Raw genomic sequence first — 20,934 nt, forward strand, 5'->3', positions numbered from 1 at the left:
ACACACACACATGCACACACACACATGCAGATACAATGTTGCAGAAGTTAAAGCTGTGAATCCTCTCCCTGTTTTGTTACTGTGTGCTGCTTGGGGGGAATTATCAGTCCTGCTTCAACATCAAAACAATAGAAACAGTGTCTGACAATCTGCTGTGGCTGTACATAAAAGACTTCACAGTAACTTGTCTGGGAGACATTCCTTAAGACTTTACAACTGTGGAGCTCTTTCAGTGATGCAAGTTCTCCTCACTCTTACAGAGGCATTCAGAGAGCAGCAGCATTCACACCAACCCACCCTTTTTTTCTTTTAAATATGTTTTTTTTTTTCATTTTGTAACTCTCAAAAAGCCTAGGAACTCCATCATTACAACAGAATCATTAGATTGTTTCTCTCATCATGCTGTGTGAGGATGAGATGAATTTGCTGGGAATAGTGTCTTATTCTACAACATTTGTGATAATGCTTGAAAGTGTATAGAGTCTGTTTGTCCATCAGTAAAACTCATCTGCCCCTGTTTCATTCACCATGCCAAAGACCACCCACAGATTCACACACGTGTGGTCTCAAACTGGCACTATCAAACGGAGAGTGTAAGAAGAAAAATTGATTGTTCATTGGCCTTGAGTGATGGATGACCCTCACAGAGAGAGAAAAAAGATACAGCTGTAAAATAAACACGCTAAATTAGGTTTATAATTACCATTTGTTAATATATTAGAGGTCTAAATCGCCTCTAACATGGCAGCAAGCCTTGAGTCATGATTATTACTCACTTCGTAAAATAGGGATTTACAGAAGACAGAGGTCGTATGTACTCGTCATTTTAGATTATTTGCATGTGCAGGAGATGAATCTCAAAGAATAACCGTAGAGAGACTCAGAGTTCTTTGTATTTGTTTATTTTACATGCCAGATGTACATAAGGGAAAATGGGGATAGATTGATTAGGTCACATTTGTCACTCTCTGTAATCGATAGGCTGATTTTTAAAACCTGCAGCCCCCCGCCCCCTCTCTCCCTGTCTCCCTCTCTCACCTCAGTCCCTCTTTCTGTCTCACTCTCTTTGCCTGAGGTACAGCCTCTCTTTTTATACTGTGTATGTCTCTACTGTCTGTGCGTGTTTCTTCCTCTCTTTCTTTCTTTCTTTCTTTCTTTCTTTCTTCCTCTGCCTCACTTTGTCTCTCCTGGGACTACTGTGTATTTTCAGTCTCTCTCTCTCTCTCTCTCTCTCTCTCTCTCTCTCTCTCTCTCTCTCTCTCTCTCTCTTTTCGTGGTGAATAGTGTCAGTGGGACCTAGGTCCCCCCACAGTCTCAACACCTGCCAGTGCACCATCAGAACCGATATCTCCCCAGGAAAGCCAGGTGACCTTTCAAACACATTGTAAATGATGCATTATCCTCCACTTAGGTCCTGGAATTAAGCACAGATGTCTATATAAAATAAATACATCCTGAAAATAAATACGGAACAAAACATTTAACCCTTACACTCTGTAATCCATTTATCTTCTTTGTGTGGGATCAGAGATAAGTGTCTGAGCCCACACAAAGGACAAAACATCTCTGTGTATAAATGCATCTCAGAAAGGTGTATAGTGTTCGATTTCCGTCATTTTTATACACTGGTGATGGTCACATAGCTCAATGTGAACTGAATCAGAGAAATGTGCAGATCAAGCTGTGCAAGGATGCCACAAAGACAATGGGAAGACACATGGAAGAGCAGGGCCTGGGTTGTCTGAGAGACGTTGGGAGGACATGGAAGAGCAGAGCCTGGGTTGTCTGAGAGACACTGGGAGGACGTGGAGGACTCCGCCCTGGGTTGTCTGAGAGACATTGAGAGGACATGGAAGAGCAGGGCCTGGGTTGTCTGAGAGACATTGGGAGGACATGGGAGAGCAGGGCCTGGGTTGTCTGAGAGACACTGGGAGGACATGGAAGAGCAGGGCCTGGGTTGTCTGAGAGACGTTGGGAGGACATGGAAGAGCAGAGCCTGGGTTGTCTGAGAGACACTGGGAGGACATGGAAGAGCAGGGCCTGGGTTGTCTGAGAGACATTGGGAGGACATGGGAGAGCAGGGCCTGGTTCGTCTGAGAGACATTTGGAGGACGTGGAGGACTCCGCCCTGGGTTGTCTGAGAGACATTGAGAGGACATGGAAGAGCAGGGCCTGGGTTGTCTGAGAGATGTTGGGAGGACATGGAAGAGCAGTGCCTGGGTTGTCTGAGAGACATTGGGAGGACATGGGAGAGCAGGGCCTGGGTTGTCTGAGAGACACTGGGAGGACATGGAAGAGCAGAGCCTGGGTTGTCTGAGAGACGTTGGGAGGACATGGAAGAGCAGAGCCTGGGTTGTCTGAGAGACACTGGGAGGACATGGAAGAGCAGGGCCTGGGTTGTCTGAGAGACATTGGGAGGACATGGGAGAGCAGGGCCTGGTTCGTCTGAGAGACATTTGGAGGACGTGGAGGACTCCGCCCTGGGTTGCCTGAGAGACATTGAGAGGACGTGGAAGAGCAGGGCCTGGGTTGTCTGAGAGACATTGAGAGGACATGGAAGAGCAGGGCCTGGGTTCATCTGAGAGACATTGGGAGGACATGGAAGAGCAGGGCCTGGGTCGTCTGAGAGACATTGGGAGGACGTGGAGGACTCCGCCCTGGGTTGCCTGAGAGACATTGAGAGGACATGGAAGAGCAGGGCCTGGGTCATCTGAGACATTGGGAGGACATGGAAGAGCAGAGCCTGGGTTGTCTGAGAGACACTGGGAGGACATGGGAGAGCAGGGCCTGGGTCGTCTGAGACATTGAGAGGACATGGAAGAGCAGGGCCTGGGTTGTCTGAGAGACACTGGGAGGACTTGGGAGAGCAGGGCCTGGGTCATCTGAGACATTGGGAGGACATGGAAGAGCAGGGCCTGGGTTGTCTGAGAGACGTTGGGAGGACGTGGAAGAGTGGACCCTTGGACGTTTTAGAGACGATGCATTCTGAGTCTGTTGGCTAGTCATCTGGCTAGTAACAGCGTGAGGGTTGAAATGGAGACGTGACTCCAGACAGCCTTGGATTTCTCTCTCAACACTGCAGAGTCCTGTAGCAATGCAAGAGCATTTGTGGCATGACATTAGACTTAAATTAATGGAATACTCCAGTTCTCGTATAAAATGTGATTATTTCCCACATAGAGACAATGTGGTCCAGTCACCCAGAGTCTGACCTGCGTAGCTCTATTCAGAGACTTTTGCCAAAAACAGTCCTCTCTCAGATTTTGTCATGTAACGCAATGCTAACTGTATGGGAATACCTTTTTATGCCCAGTTATGACAGTATTGAACGTTCAGAGACTAAAGCTTGTATAAACCTGCTGTGAATTGCAGAGCCAGAGCAATGCATTGCCAAACAGTTTGGGTTGATCTGCAATACTGCAGAGATATGGAAAATCTATCACCATCTGTCCATGTATCATGGACGTGCCTTCTGTTAGCTTGGACTCTGGATCAAACAATGAATATCTTTTTTGTTTTGGTGAGCATTTTACTGGCACAATGCCAAAAATGAATAAAAAAGATTATAGAACAAAATTACATAGAGAGATGGAAGAAAATAACCTCCAGAATACACAGACATAGATGCTCTTTTCTTTTCCTGGATATCAGTGTTTATAGTTTTAATGACTAATAAGTTTGATTTTAAAGTTTTGGTATGGAGTATGCAAAATTGGTGAACAAAATTTAAAGTGAGTTAAACTCTAGGATAAGAAGATATTTTCCCTTGTGACATCTCGATTTAGGTCTTCTTTGAAATCCTTCAGTTGCCTGTTCCAAATAGGTGCAGCCCCAATGGAGATCTCTCCTGCAGATAGGAATCCTAGAACCTTTATGAATCCTTTAGCCTTTAGACTAAAACTTGTGTCCCCCGTGTGGTGATAAGTTTGTGAACTAAGAGGTGATCTAACACATGGGCCTCCCAGAAAACCCCATTAGTTTTATTAGTCAAGCCAAGTCCAATATAAAGACAAAGAACGTGAATAAGAGAATAAGTGTCCTTTTGATTCTGGAGAGGTCAAAGGCCATCTTCATTTAATGCCATGCAATACATCAACCCTGCTGGCAGATCTCTTAGGTTTTGAGTCTGTTAGTAAAATGTCCATTGGGCCAGAAAGGGTAGACCTTATAAAAGATTGTTTGGATGCTCAGGTATGAAATATCTCCCACTTTTTTCAAGAATGATTAATGACAAACTTTAAACCTATTCTTCAAACCCAGAATTGAGTAATAGTGTAAAAATAGCCTCCTGTATCTGTCGCCATGGAGTGTGTACTGAAAGCTCTGGGCATGATGTTAGAGACCTGAACTGAAATAGACTCAATGATTGAGTCTAAAATTGGACTAAGGTATGTCACCTGAGAACTTGAACCTGACGCTGGTCATAGAGTTTTAGATCAACCATGACTCATTTCTCACTTCAAAACAATATCTGAAAGAAACAAACAGAACTCTCTATTGGTTTTATCTTTAAGAAAACGGTTGATACTTAGGTTCCTTTTTGTGGTCAGCACAAGACAACGAAGGCTGAAATACCATCTAAATTAATGGCTAAATTAGAGTGTAGAGATAACATAGAATTAAGTTTTAATTAAGTGAGCTTTGACTTTGGCTCAAAGCTCACAAACTGTTTTATATTGAAAACCACAAATAAAATTAGCAGCACTATTCACCGTTTGTTTTCATAAACATTAAAATAATAACATAGATAACATAAACACAAATGAGTCTTGAGCAGACAGTGATAGTGATTGCAATGAGCCCAGCACCTGACATAAATATAGGAGTATAGTGTTTCTCTTGCTGGAATATTTTTTCAACCAATTTGACAACCGTCAGATTTTAAATGAACAAAATATGTTGGTTGGGTGACTGTTGACTAAACTACGTAACATGTTATCATGTGCAATGGGCGGATAGAGTCTGCAGACACGACGAAGAGTTCAACTATTTACTGAACTTCAGACAAGTACAAATAATACTGTCACATCGTAGTTACGCTGGAAAATCCATGCAGAAGAAGGAAATAAAGTGGTCTAAGCAGCATTCTGTTTCAAGAATATGCAAATACAAACGTACACAGATTTCAGTCTACGGAGCAATGTCACTGCCTTCCGCCATGTTCTCACTGACACAAAACAAACCCACGTTGTGTGCTGCGCCCATGCACCTGCGTCTGTTGCTAACTTTCATTGATGCTAGACAGTATTTAACGTGACTTTTTCAAGCCGTGGTAATCAACCACGGTTTCAGTGATAATTAAAAGGGGTAGTACTAACTTTTGGGAATTTAACCGTGGTTTGCCGTGAAACCAGTAATCGTTTCATCCCTAGTTCCAAATCGAGGTGTGATGGAGGAAGAGTATAATACCTCTTTTACCCATTTACGATATTACCATGGGCACGTTGCCTGCAGTAATGCCACTTGCTACTTGACTCGAAAACCACACTTGGCCCTCAAAGACCTGAGGCGTTCCTTGGCACTCCTTATTTGCACAGAATGACTTTTGAACAACTGGTCCGATATAAATGTGAAATCTTTGTATGGTTCATGAAGTAATTTTAGCTCAGATTTAATGGTTATTAGCCAATCAAAACAAGCCAATATACATTTAGAAGGAGTTGCCAAAACATCCATCACTTAAAGCAGCTTAAAGTGAGGCATGTTGGAACTGATGGAGTTAGTGAGAGATAAGCCAATCACTGTCTATCTGAAATGCAAAGTCAGAGGCTCTATCTCTCACCATGCTCTCTGTCATCCTGTGTGAAGCTTCCATTTTCTGTCACTGCAGGGGTCAGCCCAATGTGTGTGTATGTGTGAGTGTGACTGTGTGTGTGTGTGTGTGTCTCTGTGAGAGAGAGAAAGACAGACAGACATAAAGACAGAGAGCCAGAGATGGAGAGGGTTTATATGTGTGTGTGTGAGAGAGAGTGAGTGTCTGTTCGAGTGTTTGTGTTGGAAAATTCATTTATGCATAACCATGTCGTTTATGGGATCTTGTCCTTCTTTAGCATTTGGAGCACAATGGCGTGACAGAGTGAAAAACAGAAATCAGAGTGGAGTTGATATGAATCGTTTTTTATGAAGATGACTTAGACCATTACATTACAGATAGGGATGTCCCGATCCGATCCACAGCATAGGTATCAGGCCGATGCTGGACCAGAACGCTGGATCGGATGTTGGAGGGGACAAAAAAAATATTTGATAAGCGCAGCGTGTCACGTGATAGCAACAGTAGTAGCAAATTAGTCGCATGAGCATGAGATAGGTACGTGTAGAATAGTCCTGTTAGTGGTGAGGAAGTTTTTCAACCTTAAAGAGGAAAAAAATCCAACAGTCCAATGCAAAATTTGCAGCGCAAATGTTTCGGGGGTGTTCCGGACACCAACACTAGCACTGCCATGAAGTTATTCGGTGGATTACCGGTAATGTGTCGGTAATGTGTCTCTCTGTCAATATTAAGTAATATCAATAAATATGTATATATTAAGGGTGTAATGGTCTTGAAACTGAGACCGAAACCGCAATACAAACGTCCGCAGTCTCGTGTCGCGGTTCCAGCATATGGAACTGCGATCCCCCGTCCCCTGACAAGATGTTGCTGTTCAGTGTGCCCTTTCTTCTACATTTCTGTATGCGGAACTAAAATTAAAAGCTCAGTTTCCTTTCCGATTGCATAATGGAGCCGTGACTTAGCAACTGAATTAGCACATGTTCAATGACGCAGCCTCGTAAGTATGGTGACCGTAAAGCAAGAGGACCCCTTCAGGATCCTCCCGTATCCGTAAGGTCCTCTGTTTGATAACATTTCGGTTTTCATATTAAATGAAAGGAAATTTCATGTTTTCATGAATTTTCATGTTCTGTATATATATACACCTACACACACACATATATGTATATGTATGTATGTATGTAATTACCGACATCCAAGTAGATTGTATGCCTATACAAATCAGCTACCTATCACCTGGTAGCATGATTCCTAAGTCCCGTAACACCCCCCTCCCCTCGCTTTTTTCCCCTTTGGATCTGCACTGATCTCATACATGGCCTCTCTGGAATCCAGTTGATGGAAATCCATCATAGCAATGGAGAATTTTAATCCCTGTTTAACTTTAAACCTGCTGGTCACTTTAAGTACTACAGTGCCTGTTTTTTTTTTTTTTATTGTTTTTTTTAATTAATTTATTTTTTGTAGTGTTTGAATAAAGGGTTGCAGTCATAACCAACTGTTGTTGTGGACTATATACTGGGGAAGTATTTGTTTGTTCTCAGTTTGAGTGAGATGTTTCCATATATTTGTTCAAGAGTAAAACAAAGTATTGGAGTTATATTGGTATCTGCAGATAGCCAAAGCTGCAGTATCGGTATCAGTATCGGAAGTAAAAAAGTGGTATTGGGATAGCTCTAATTACAGATAAACATATTGTCAGTGTTACTAACTCTTCCTCCCCCCTTTCAGATGTTTCTCAGTCTGGTAATTGTGAGGTTCTGTTGGTCTCATTATGTGTTCCGGTAGAAGCTAAACGGTCATGAAACCTGACCACCAAAAAAAACGGAAATTAGGTTGCATTATTCCTAACGTTCTGCAGACTTGATTGAGGAATTTACTCCTTGAGAGAGTTGTAATAACCATAAAAGTCTCCCCTTAAGGCAAATCCTGTTCTAATGCTGTATAAAAAAAAACTGCAGTGCATGTTGCTCCTGATAAAGCCAGTGATTAACTACCGTTCTTTTTTATTTCCCTTTCTAGATTTTCCGGCGTGCAGACAAAAATGGTAAGTTCAAACTGCCTTCGCCTGTAGGCAGTGTTTTCCGTGGTTTTCCTGCATGTGACAGACACTTTGTGACAAATCTCCATAACATTTTATTTTGGTGTCTTCGTTCCGCAGTGCAGTTTTGTAAAAGTCTTGCTTTGCAGCTGAAAAGAGCTTTTGGAAAAGGTCGATTTTTCTCTCTCATTTGTTATGTTTTCTTTTTTTTTTCTCACTCTCTCTCTCTTTCATAATGGCCTGTTTGTTCGGATGTTCTCATCTTTCGTTCCCTTGTTTAGTTTAGTCATGACATAAGAGACCCATTAGCATGAGGGCCTCCCGGTGAAACACTGACTCATCAATTCAGAGTGTCATTGGGGAGAGTGCAAATTGCAATTGCTCCTGCGTGAAATCAATCATTTCATTAACTTAATTAATTAATTTGCAACAGACCTCGTTTACAGGCGTTTGAATATTCAGATTGTTTCAAAGACGATACACCAAAAGTCCGCTGAGGATTCAGTAGAGGAAGGCAGTGACCCAATTTTTTGGGGAAGATTTCTTGAGAGGAACTACACAGCTTTGCAGGCTTTGTGTTTGAGAGAGTGAGCTTCTACTTTGTTAATTACAAAGCAGACTACAACAACAACCACAGAAGCTCATCATAATTCTCCTCCTTATAAAGAAACACAAACTTGAGAAAGCCAGTTCAGAAAGCCATTGTTCTCAGGTTCACAAATATCGCGCGTGACGGCTCATATCAAAAACAGCAGTCATAGACTAATCTGTTCCGTGGAGAGATCTTTCTTTCCACCATGAAATGACTATTTCAGTTTAAAGAGGAGATAGGAAATGGGAAAAAAAGAGAGAGAGATTAATGGAATAGCACGCCTGTCCAAACAAATCAACCAGCAGTGGATGTCGCTACGGTGACACCGTCCTTGCTGAGGTCACACCCGTTGCGCCAAAACGGCAATTACCTTCTCCTCCTCATGCGTCTCCCCATTACAGTCATGGCAGGAAGAGAGTGAGAGAGAAAGAGGTAAACAAAGAGAAAGAGAGAGAGAGAGAAAAGGATCGATTTTCTCAAGCAGATGATTTCATTAAAGCCAGCTTCAACTCCTTACGATGGAGATGGCAGAGGCCCATTTGTATGTGTCTAGGCAACATTTCTTAGATAGATACATGTACTTGGGTTTGTAAGTGGAGCAAGGTTGCTAAGTAGAGCACTGAGTTAAAAGAGAGAGAAAGCGAGAGAGAGAGAGAGAGAGAGAGAGAGAGAAATGAGAGATGGTCCGACTCCCATCATACTCCTGAGACGTTGTGACACAGTGTTGGATTAGTCCTTCATACAGTGGTTTGAGCTCTCTTTTGAGAGCCATATGGACGCTGACTGGGGAAATACATTTAAAGACTTGCAGAAGAGACCTACAGGTCGTCAGGAAAGACTAAGAGATGATAAAAGCTTGTCCCACTTTCTGTAACCTATTTACTGTTTACTTTCTCTCATCGGCCGGCCCGCCGTTAACGATAAGATCTTGTCAGATGACGCGTTTTAATCCATTTTAAGTCTGTGCTTTGGGAATAACTTTCCCGAGAGCGTCTCTGCCCTCATAACGAATGCTACTGATTAACTTCGTTATCAGTAAAACCTCCAGAGGAATGCCAAGACAACGCAAAGCATCTGTATTTCTCACTCTGACTAACATGCCTGACCCTTGAAGCTACAGTCTGATCTCTTAACTGTTTCTCTCTCTAAGTTGTGTGGTCTTCAGTCGTTTTTTTGGTTTTCATTTCCTTCATTTCCATTCACTCACACTTTCCATTCATTTCCCTCATGATCAGATTGTTGTTTTGAGGTCAAGATCTAAAAGCAAATGGATGCTTTGAAACTATATTCAGTATCTTTGAATGCTTGACATCTGCTTTGGAAATAGGCTAACAGTTTGAGAAGATAGCTTGGCAGTGAAGGCCTGCTCAATCTAATATTCATCAACCCATCAAACCCATTTCGCAAATGTCCCTTCAGATGCATGAATCCAGGGCCCTGAAGCTGGGAAACATATCAGTCCGAGTAACCCTTTACCAGAACAATGTTGTTGCTCTTCACCAATCATGCTGAGGCATGTGGAGCCTCACTTGGTCGATGTAATTACTGAAATCTGTGCTGTTCTGGTTCCTCCTCTGAGAGCATAGGACCAGAACCCAGGGGAATGAAGTCTATCTCTCCCCCTCTCTCTCACTCTCTCTCTCTCTCTCTTTCTCTCTCTCTCTCTCTCTCTCTCCTGTGTTCCGTGTCACTAAGAGCCCCTCGTGTTATATAACAGAGTTGCTAGCCTGTAAGAAGGTCATCCCTAGCCCAGCAGTGCTGGCCAATCAAATGACAAAGAGCATGTCAAGCATCTGACAGCCCCCAAAGACGTCACCCTCTGCTTCAGCTCAGGGGGGCCAGGCCAAAAATACTGCGACTGTCACAATGGGGGAAACAGCCCAAGAAACACAGACAAGGAGAGGAGGAGGGGCACCGTGGCGGAAAATGATGTGATGTTGAGGAATGGTGTGTGTGTGTGTGTGTGTTTGAGAGAGAGAGCGATACATGAGAAATTTTCTATAGAACAGAACGAGAAAGAGACAAGGTGACTAATACCACAGTCGTTTCATTTTTTCACTAATCCCTAAGACTGGGCAGTAGGGATGAGATGTATCATGATATGGTGTTTTTTTTTTCTTAAATAAAAAATACTTTAATTTACTTTAATCTTCTCAATACCTATTGTTTTCTCTACTCTTTGCAGAACAGAGAGAGATTTTTCTGCTTAAGCTTTGCCTGCTGTCAGCTAGCCTGGGGATTGCTGTGCAAAACTACACATCTTTTTTCTTTTTTTTTTTAATGGCAGGATACACTTAGTCACTTTATGTGGTTGTCTGCATTTGTAAACACAGAAATGAAAATGAATGAATTACTTTTGTAAGAACAAAAAAGAAAGAAAGAAAAGATGTTGGTAAAAACAGTGAAACAGAATCCCTGCTATAGGACAGATTACTCCAGCTCTGACCGTTCAGCTGTTCCACCTCTCAATCCTACGTCTCTCACTTCTCTGTCTTTCTTTTTTCTGTCCTTTTGCATCCATCTCTCACTCTCTCTGTCTCTCTCTTTTCTGTCCATCTGGGTCCTTTAGCTCATCTGTCTCACTCTCTGTCTCTCCGGTTCTCTGTCTCTCATCAGTGTGACAGATTGTGAAGAGGCTTGTGAATGATTTGCCACTCTGAGGGCATGTGTTGACTCTGGGGGCATTTGTTGACTCAATCTGACAGTGCTTGTGCTAAAGCTCAGCTACTGAAGCCCCCCCCCCCCCCCCCTTTTCCTCTTTACCACCGGAACACAGATAAAGACAGGAGAGTGATAAGAAGTAGAGGAGAGGGGAAGAGAGGAAAAAACAGGTGAAGGGAAGTGACAGGGAGTCTAGGACAACGACTGAGAAGAAAGTATTAATTTTAGAGGAGAGGAGAGGAGAAGAGAGGAGAGAAGACAGGAAGGAAAAGGGAAAAAAGAGAAGATGGAGGAGAGGAGTGAAGAGCACAGGAGAGGAGCTGGGTGAAGAGAGGACAGGAGAGGAGAGGAGTGCAGAGAACAGTAGGGGGAAGAGGTGAAGAGAGGGTGGGGGTGGGGAGGAGAGGAGAGAGGTGCAAAGAAAAGCAGAGAAGCGTAGCGAAAGGGAGAAATTGGGCAAAAACTGGAGAGGTTTAGAGGTAGAAAATGAAAGGAAAGTAAGGAAGAGAGACAGTAAAAAAAAAACCTGGAAAAGAGTGGATTGGACAAGATTAAAGATGCATGTCTTTGTTTCTTAAGAACATTCAGTAAAAGCTTTAGATCAATAATTGAGGCTTGTATTGTAAATAATAATCCCATCATTGTTCTGTGCTGTTCAATGACATTTTCCCGTGATGGCTGTGTTTCAGCTGAGAGGAGTCATATCCCTGAAAAGCCCAAATATCAAAAGTGATTCACCTGCCATTTGACAAGCTATATTAGAGCACATTTAGTTTTAAAGAGAAATGTCAAACCTGCTTTGAAATCATTTGGGTATTTTTTTACCAACACTGTTTGCCTCGCAAAAATAGGACTGAATTGTTATTTTATTTGAAATGAGCTATATTTTTTCTGTCTAGGTTTAAAATGGTAGATAAATCAAAGTAAACTGAAAGACAGTCCAGTGATTTTTAGGAAATTGTGAATCTGTATTGACTTGTCATTCACCGTGAAAATGATGAGGGGAAAAAAAACTAGAAAACCAATATAAACAATTCCTAGAAATATATTGAGATTTATCTTGTGAGACAGGATTTCTCACAGTAAGCTAGGACTCAAGACCAATAGGAAGGCTGGGAATATCCTCTCCCTCTCTCCTATTGGCCAGTCTTGACTCAATGTTATCTTGAATTAATGTTATCCAGCCTGACTGCTGTTGCTAAAAAAGTATATAGGAGTCTTCACACACATACACACACACAGATGCACACACACGTGTATATATAGCTTGATAAGACCAGAGAGCCTGCTGCTGATCCTAGACTCAGTAAAGCAGAATAGCAGAGTTGATGTGGTCACCAGGGAGCTGAACCTGCTCTCTGCTTCTCAGTCTCTTGGCAGGAATGCAGTCCAGAAGAGAGCAGTGGGTCCCTCTCTCTCTCTGAGTGCTCCACGACTCTCTCACTCTCTCTCTTTTTTTTTAAAGCCTACTGCTACTGTAGCGTTCTGTCAGGTCAGACCTCTCTCAAATAATGTATGAGAACAGGGACTGAGTGTGTTCTTGCACTGTATCTTCCTCTCTTCCCCTCTGGACTCATGTTCTGACCCAAAACTGTCCAGTTAGTGACAGGGAGTTAAAACAAAAAAAAATTAGCGTATAAACGTTGAAACACTTTCAGAGAGTGAGTCATGTTGTATGTCAGACTCGCTGTTGAGCCGTTTTCAGTATATTTAGTATGATAATTCTGGTCCTTCGTTGGCTTTTGCATCTGCAATACTGGTCTCCAGGGAAACTAAACAATCTCTTCCATTCTTTAGAGGTGTTCAATAAAGCACTTCCCCATGGAGACGCACCACTGAATGTTTGTTTCTTCCCCCAGACTTGCCTTTGCTGAAAAAGTAAATTAGCTTCTTTTCCGGTCGTTAAACTTGGGGAAGCAAAGAGAAGAAGAGGTCTCCTGCAGGTTCATTATAAATTAGATATTCTGATCAGCGACACAGCTTGCACTGAAATGGAATAAAACAGATGGCCACAGATCTGGCCGTTCAGCCCAGCCATATCTGTGTAGTTGGCTGCAGCCCTGACAAGCTGAAATGTATCCATGTTCATTTCGTCCTTCGATGTGCAGTTTTGGCCAGAGCCTCAGAACAAGACACCATTTCAGAACTGTTTCACTTTCAGAAGTCTCAAACAACTTAGTTTGTCCTCTCTATTTATTCAAATCAAAAATGCCCATTTTCAACTCTGAGCAAAACTCTTTTATTTGGAGCATCATTGTTCCATCTAGAAACTTCCACAGCAGCAGCACCCACACAGAGAGAAAGGGAGCCGGAGGGGCGGGGGGTGAGGGGGGCAGAGGGCAGGGAGAAGAGAGGAAGAGAGGGTAGGGAGGGGTGGGGGACAGTAAGAGAAAAGAGAAAATAAAGTGCAGAGGGGGGAAGGAATCAAACGGGTGAAAAAGAATGTAGATGTCAGGGAGGCGAGAAAACGAGAGAATCTAGGAACCATGACTTTAATTTCTCACAAAAGTCCACTTTAGATAGAGACCTCTCCTACAGGTGCTGTTTGGTAACAAAACACGTCCTGTTCTCCATAGTGTCAGAGGCCGTCACCATCATTACGTTCACAGTAATGTTTATTTGTGGTTGGGTCATACCTCTTCCCTCCTATTTTCAGTCTCGCATGCTGCAGTGTCTCCCTCTCTCTCAGGGCCATGCCAGCTGGGCATGTGGCAGTGAAATAAAATTGACTGCCTTTGGACAAGTTTGTCACTCTGTATCGACAATTAAACCTGCTCCCACGGCACAGAAGTTTATGCTCTGTTCCGGTCAGACAGGGGTGGGATGAATAATCCTGCCTGAGGCGTGGAGTCAGAAGACTGCATAGACCTGCTAGTCTTCCCCAAGGTCTTTACTTCAACTGATTATTGCCTTCGGCTGAATTTGCTTGCGAAACGATTTACAGACTCTTAAATTCACACCGCATTTCACACTTTGCTCCATGGACTTCCAGCAGAACATTTCTACAAGAAGTGGCTTCCACTTAGTTTTCGATTAGTTTTCGACACAAGCAACAAATGTACAAATCAGCCATGCAATGAAAAACAAACACAAAAAAAGGGGGGGGGGGATTAAAAGCCTTGGGCGTGTTTGTACTCTTTACAGTTTATGTTACACACCAAACAGCAAGATGACAAAAATAGTTTTGGCATTCCGAACATAAACTCTGTCTAACCTCTCAAAACTGTTTAAAACCATTGAAAATGCTCTTGTTTTAGTCAGGATATGAGTTTGGAGAATAGCATTTCAGTTTGCCAGTATATTAACTCTGAGAAATTCTGTGAAGGCCTAAGACATCCCACAGATATCTTATGAATATTGAATGTCTGGAAAGCCACTTATGCAAGAATTTAGTAACTGTAAATTGTCTTTTTGAAGGCTTGGTTTTCTCCCAGTTGACATCAACTTCAGGTTATACAAAAGAAAACAAAGAAAAGCTCTCAAATACACGGCAGAGACAAAAAGGCTGTGTGTGGGTTTCAGAGTGAGTTGTGCTCTCTGATCTGATTTGTCATTTCTACAATACAAAACATCCATCATGACCAATCTTAGCGTGGATGATTCAAACCAGTGATTTGATCTCCTGCATTAGCCCCATGTCCATGGTTTATTTCTCTCTTTCTCTCTCTCTCTCTCTCTCTCTCTCTCTCTCTCTCTCTCTCTCTCTCTCTCTCTCTCTCTCTCTCTCTGGGCATATGATTGATGAGGAAATTTTTTGCTTTACAACATTGGACATCCAAGGGCAGTGGAACTGGATGTTATTTCATGTATTAACACTGATCTGTTACATCAGCCATGACAGAGTTAGATGTATTGCAACTGATTGGTTGGTCAGGATGCTTTCGGCACTTCTGATTGGATGCTCTCAGCCCCACAGCCCAAATGATTTTGGACTTAATTAAACTCAAATAACGTGCCGTTCATGCCTGTCATGGTTTTAGATAAACTGGTCAGTCTTGTAAACACAAAGTATGTACAGCATACATTAATTGTAAAGTCTCTGTGTCTTTATCAAACATTAGCCAAGCTAGTCAAATCAATTATGACAAAGACTTTGCAGTAATACCTAATTTTGTGTTTTTATGTAATATTTTATAACATTTTGCAGTTTTACATGGACATGGTGTGTAAGAAAACACAGCCCTCTGTCAGACGATATCAGCTATGCCCGTAACCATCTATTGAGCTGTAACAGGGCTGACTGTAAATCTGCCCTGTTCTGACCTCCCCTGTCACGTTTCAGATGATGGTAAGCTCTCATTCGAGGAGTTCAAGGCTTACTTTGCAGACGGGATCCTCACAACCAATGAGCTACAGGAACTCTTCTACTCCATCGACGGCCGACAGACTAAGTACGTACGCCTTCCGTCAACTTCACAGCCGATCTCTGAATTTTGTAAATGAGGAAATAAACCATTTTTTTACAGTCCATGTGGATGGTTATAGGCATGGGTAGGAATTATTCTCGACACCGGGCAGTTACTCCATTTTTAGCTGGCATTTCTCACACAGTTCCTCATATACTGAATTTGACCATCACTCAACAGACACATCTGTGTGAAATAACACTTTTTACACAGTTACCATAGTGCTGTCATATCCAAAAAGGATAGCATACACACTCATTATATTTGTGCATGGTTAATGAGCCCTTGTCTCACTGCATTGTCTCTTACTGTTGAAAAAAAGACACCCAAGTGATTATTCTACAACTATTATTGTACTACTGTGTGTTGAATAGATGTAAACAAGCAGTAAAATGTACATGTTTTTAAAAGAAGAAAGATTGAAGTAATAGCAAGTATGTAGTATGCTGTTGAACAAAATGGAAAAATCTAGAAGCCTTGCCTTTCACAGAACAAAGAGAAGTTTCTAACCGAAGACTCACGAGGCACCGCATTGCAGAGCTCAATCAGCGCATTAAAAAAAGAAAGTGAAAAAGAAAAGAAAAAGAAAAAAAGATTGAAGGGCTTTTGCCGAAGTGCAAAAAATTTCTCGAGTTTTTGAATTTTCCAGCGTGTCTCAAAACACTTCAAAAATCGGAATCTCAAAGGGGGACCTGGTGGTCTGCAATCAGGGAGAGAAGGCGCCTCTGAGTAATGACTGAATTCATCAAGGCCCAACTGTAAATTAACATCCCAAAGCCCCAAGGTAGAGAGAGGGAGAGAGAGAGAGGAGAGGGTACAGAGGAAGCTACATTCATGTAGTCCTTCACAGTCAGTCTGTATCTTCAGTACTCATTAGGACATTAATCCAGTCAGCTACTGGAGTACATTAATCAGGTTACTTAGCTTCTCTCCCAACCCACTGCCCTCACATACACATAATTAGCCTGACGCTCTTTGATCTTTTTTCTCCCTCCCATTATAAAAGCTCAGATTGTGTTTGTCCATCAATATTTGAGAGATGTTACACTTTACATGTCAAAATGGGTCATATCCAGAAAAATCTTTACAGCTGCTCAGAGCCGTTCGCTCCTAGCCGTGTTTTTTTTTCTTCTTTTTTCGCCGTTTTGTTCTGGGGGGGAAGGAGAGAGTCATGACTTGACGTTTGACCTTTATTTGTAACGTGGAGCGGCTCAGTGCTCAGTCGTACGTGCCGACGACTCGCTGTGTGAAGGCAGGGGGCTCGAGGCCATCCCAGGAGATCTGACAGTGGCACTGCCAAATCCCAGCCAACTGGCAGAAAGGGGTCAAAAAAGGCTCTTTGGAAGTTCGTTATTAAAGCCAGACAGTCCTGTCCCACCATTCGACACGTACGCAGCGGAAACGCAGCCTCCGCACGGATGACACTGTCTTTTGAGCAAATGATTAACCTTTTACAAGCTTTTACTTTTAACTCAGGCCTGAGTGATTTGCGTCCATTAAAAAGCCCATTAAAGGACTGCAGAGAAACCCTCAATACAGGTCCTGACAATTATTTTGTCCAAGCCTCCCTGGCGGTGCAAACAGAGCAAAAAAAACAAACAAACAAACAAACAAAAAGCTGTGTCACGGCAGAAAAGAGCAGATAGGTAGGTTAGTCAGTGCTGCTCACCCAGTCTTAGGTTTTCCATCAAAACAAAAAAACACATTGGACAGAAGAGCTGGAGCAGTTGATGGACTGAAAACATACTTTTAGGTTTCATCTATTTGTGTATTTTTTCCCCCCCGGGTTAGCACGCTCAGTCATGTTTGGGCTGAGTTTTGCTGGTAAGGTATGAGTAAGCAAGCAGGATAGTACAGGAACACAAGTGGAACAGGTAGGTTCAGTCAACAGGAGTTTGATAGCAGCTTTTTGACACAAGCTTCAAGCTTCTATTTTTCTCATCAAACACAGTTGTATAGAGTCAGTCACCAATGTCCTACTATGAAACTGAATGACAAATCCATATGAACTTTGTGTGTTACTTGATATTGCATGAAATAATGTTCAAGAAAGGTCCAAAAATGTTTTGTATCTAAGGATGGTGTAAGCATCAAATTCTTTGGTTTTCTTCTTTAATGGTGAAACTGACATGCATTAGATTTCTATATGAAAGAGAATTAAAATGTCATATTATAATTCAAATTGAAATCAAATAAAATAGATGAGTTTTGTGAAGTTTATTGATTCTGTTGGCCCCGTGTCTACAGACACAGAGAGGTTAATTTTACATAATTAACATGTCCTGGACAGGTAATGACAGACTGTAAACACTGCCTGTCCTCCTGTGGCTCTCTGCAGCTCTGTGCTTGGCTTTGCTTTTCTGTTCCACTGGAGTTATTATTTCTCTTTCCCTTGCTACGGAAACATGACCTTTGGCCCTTGTTGGTTTCTGAGATATTGCTGAAATTGGTTTATTTGAAGGATTAGGAGTCAGGCAAGACTTCCAGGAATCCACACAACCTCTCCAGCACTTTAATGAGCTCTCCTCACCATTGCTGAATCTGCTCCAGTTCAATTAACTTCTCCTCTCCCAATTTCTTTTTCTCTTTCTCTCTCTGTCTCTCTCTCTCTCTCTCCCTCTCTCACTCTCTTCATCTCAGCAGTCTCGATACAGACAAACTCTCAGGTAGGTGTAGAGAATTCCCTCATTTTCATTTTCATAAGTGTCTTTTTGTTCAGTATTCAATTCACAGTCATAACTAATCTACACAGGTCTCTGTCTCACTGCTTTAGGGACATAACATTCACAGCTGTAATATTTTAGCATGTACTTTTTTCAAAGAATGACAGCATGCATATGAGCTGTTCACACTGGCAATGTTGTAGAGCTTTTAACACTCTTAACAAATCATCCTTGAAAAATGCATCTTTGCATCTTTGACTGGGGAGAGGAAGCCTCCCTGTTCCCAAATTTACCCAGCCTTGTAATTCATCTGCCTTTATAGTCAGGAAATATCGATTGGAGGTAGAGGAAGAGGACTCTCATCAGTTAAAGTGTGGCAGAGTCTGCCTTGTCATCTTGGCACAAGTTCCCTTTGGATAGTTGTTGTGTGTGTGTGTGTGTGTGTGTGTGTGTGTGTGTGTGTGTGTTTGTTTGTTTATGTGTGTTCTCGCTATCAAAAACAGATGGATCATAAAGCAGCTTTATTTTATACTCCCTGATCTGTGATTCAATTAATAATGTGATCTCTGCTATACATATCTAAGCAGTATCTCCTCTGTGTCTGTTATTTGAAGATTATTTCTCTCAGCATCTGGGGGAGTACCTTAACGTGCTGTCAGCTCTAGAGAAACTCAATGTTGCGATCCTAAAGGCGATGGACAAGACTAAAGAGGTACGACCCCTCTTTAAATGGTTCTTTTACGTTTTCATTTAGGTAGGTACAATGTTTCCTCTGCTTTACTGCAGCAGCACTGATGGAATTGTAAAATCTGTGAAGATCATTAAGTTGTGTACAGCTTTTGTACTTTTTTCTCCCTCGTGGACAAACAGTCAGAGAGGGGGAAAACAACAGTAAGGCCTTGGATATGCAGAAGTGTGTTTTAATCACTTGTTTGGAGGAGAGCTTGACTTTCACTGTCGCCAACTCCTCACCCATGCACATCTAACGCACGTTTTGCCATGGTCACAGTCTCGTTAGCTCCAGCCTCAAAAGCAAAGCTGTGCAGCATCCCAAGCAGATTCCTCCCTTTGGAATTTAAAGTATAGACATGAGAGTGGATCCACTGAGGGATAATTTGGTTGGACTTTTAATCAATGCATCATCTTACAAATGGTGATTTTTATGAACAAGCATGTATTAATATATAATAGAGCATTTTAAACTTTCTGACATGTTATTGATTTCAAATGAATTTTGTTGCACTCATTCATTTTCTTAAAGGTGATTTTTGACTTTAGAGAAAATAGCTTCCATTTACATGGCTACATAATAATATTTTGATGAACTTTGTGATGTTAAACTTCTCGTAACAATTAATTTATCTTTTAATCAGTTGTACGTTCAAAGAAACAATCACATCTTTGCAGAAATACACTAACTCTGAAAAATATTCCTAAAGAAAAATAGATTTTCTAGCATTATTTTAGGCAGAAAATTTTGTGGATTTGATAATTAGTGACTGACTGGCTGACTGACTTACATTCAAAGACACATAAGTCATACCATGGACTGAAGAACACTAGAAGTGCAAAGTTTGTAGCTAAATTATGTGAAATTATTGAAAACTGTGAAGCAAATCCAATATCTAAGTGCTACCTGATGAAAGCAGTTTGAGTTTATTCCCGAGAGTGAAACGCCTGATCCGTGTCATGTTAGTTTTGCTCGTACTTTGCAGGACATATGAATTTTCATAGCTGAGTCAGTCTATGAGGGTCTCTGAGGGTTTCTGCATTGTGTCATTTTTTTGCGTGTGTGTGTTTGTTTACTTTAGTATTGCATGTTGATTGCATACATTCTGCAAAATGTAATTCAAAAACAGACCCATATATGCAACGTCGCACAGGATATTGCAATATGAAAAGCTTTGCTTTGTTAGGGATTCCTTGCACACAATCAGTAGAAGAAGAGAAAGAACAACAGCAACAAAACCCCTCAGGTGTCCAGCCGGCACAGTAGGAAATTATACTGCAACCTTTTGTTGAGGTTGTGAGTTGAAACATCATGCGTCACATAAAGGACATTGTGTCCTTTAACCACTCTTAGTGACAGTGGGATGCTTACATAGTCACAGCCAACTTTATGGAAATAATGTAGGCCTCCACGTGTTCCCATTCTTGTAAACTGGTAGGTGAAAGAGATAGCAGTTGGCTCTATTGGAGGGTGCATGAACAAGCCATGACCCAGCTGGATTGGTACTAGAACGTGATGGTTCTAAGTTACTGTGAAACAGGATAAAAGTCCAAAAGGGGAGGGGGGGGGGGGGGGGCCTCCATATGTAGGTTCTAGTTTTGGTTTATATTTTGCTGTTAAATCTCATTAAATCTTAGGGAATGCAGATTCAGATATATTGCAGTGATCATTTACTTTTGACTCTGAATACTGATGAGGAAGTTTTGGGTAAAAAGTGGCAGTTTGTTACCTTTATGTGAGGGAGAAAAGGTTTTCTGCACAGATGGTAACTCTCAGCGTTCACCACATTGCTGATGATTTAAGTAACATCGTTGTCCTCTGAATATTTCAGCTGGAGCAGTTTCCATTAATTAGCATTACAATGTGGTTATGAACAGTCGAGCTTTGGCATGAGTGGACTTTACAGTGAGCATTCTTGCATTGAACAAGAACCTCCCTTGAGGGAAGAAAAAGGAACTCAGTAGCATTGTCAGCACACTAGAGCTGGCCCTGAAGGTAGACATCTGACTAGGGATTTTTTTTTACTGTTTTTTCTCCGTTGGGTTTCCACCGGGCTAGTTAAAAT

The 20,934-nt window shown here is 41.9% G+C and overlaps 1 protein-coding gene across 1 annotated transcript in view; it reads left to right on the forward strand.

Annotated features, from left to right (window-relative positions):
• The window catches only part of necab3 (N-terminal EF-hand calcium binding protein 3), a 42,764-nt gene that overhangs the window by 1,747 nt on the left and 20,083 nt on the right, over positions 1–20,934 (forward strand). Inside the window, exons 2-5 of the mRNA XM_030778575.1 lie at positions 7,799–7,823; positions 15,353–15,461; positions 18,117–18,142; positions 18,754–18,851. Coding sequence (XP_030634435.1) covers positions 7,799–7,823; positions 15,353–15,461; positions 18,117–18,142; positions 18,754–18,851 — 258 coding nt within the window. The remainder of the gene's footprint in view (positions 1–7,798; positions 7,824–15,352; positions 15,462–18,116; positions 18,143–18,753; positions 18,852–20,934) is intronic.

Source organism: Chanos chanos, chromosome 6 (genome assembly GCF_902362185.1).
Source record: "Chanos chanos chromosome 6, fChaCha1.1, whole genome shotgun sequence".
Lineage (NCBI taxonomy): Eukaryota > Metazoa > Chordata > Actinopteri > Gonorynchiformes > Chanidae > Chanos > Chanos chanos.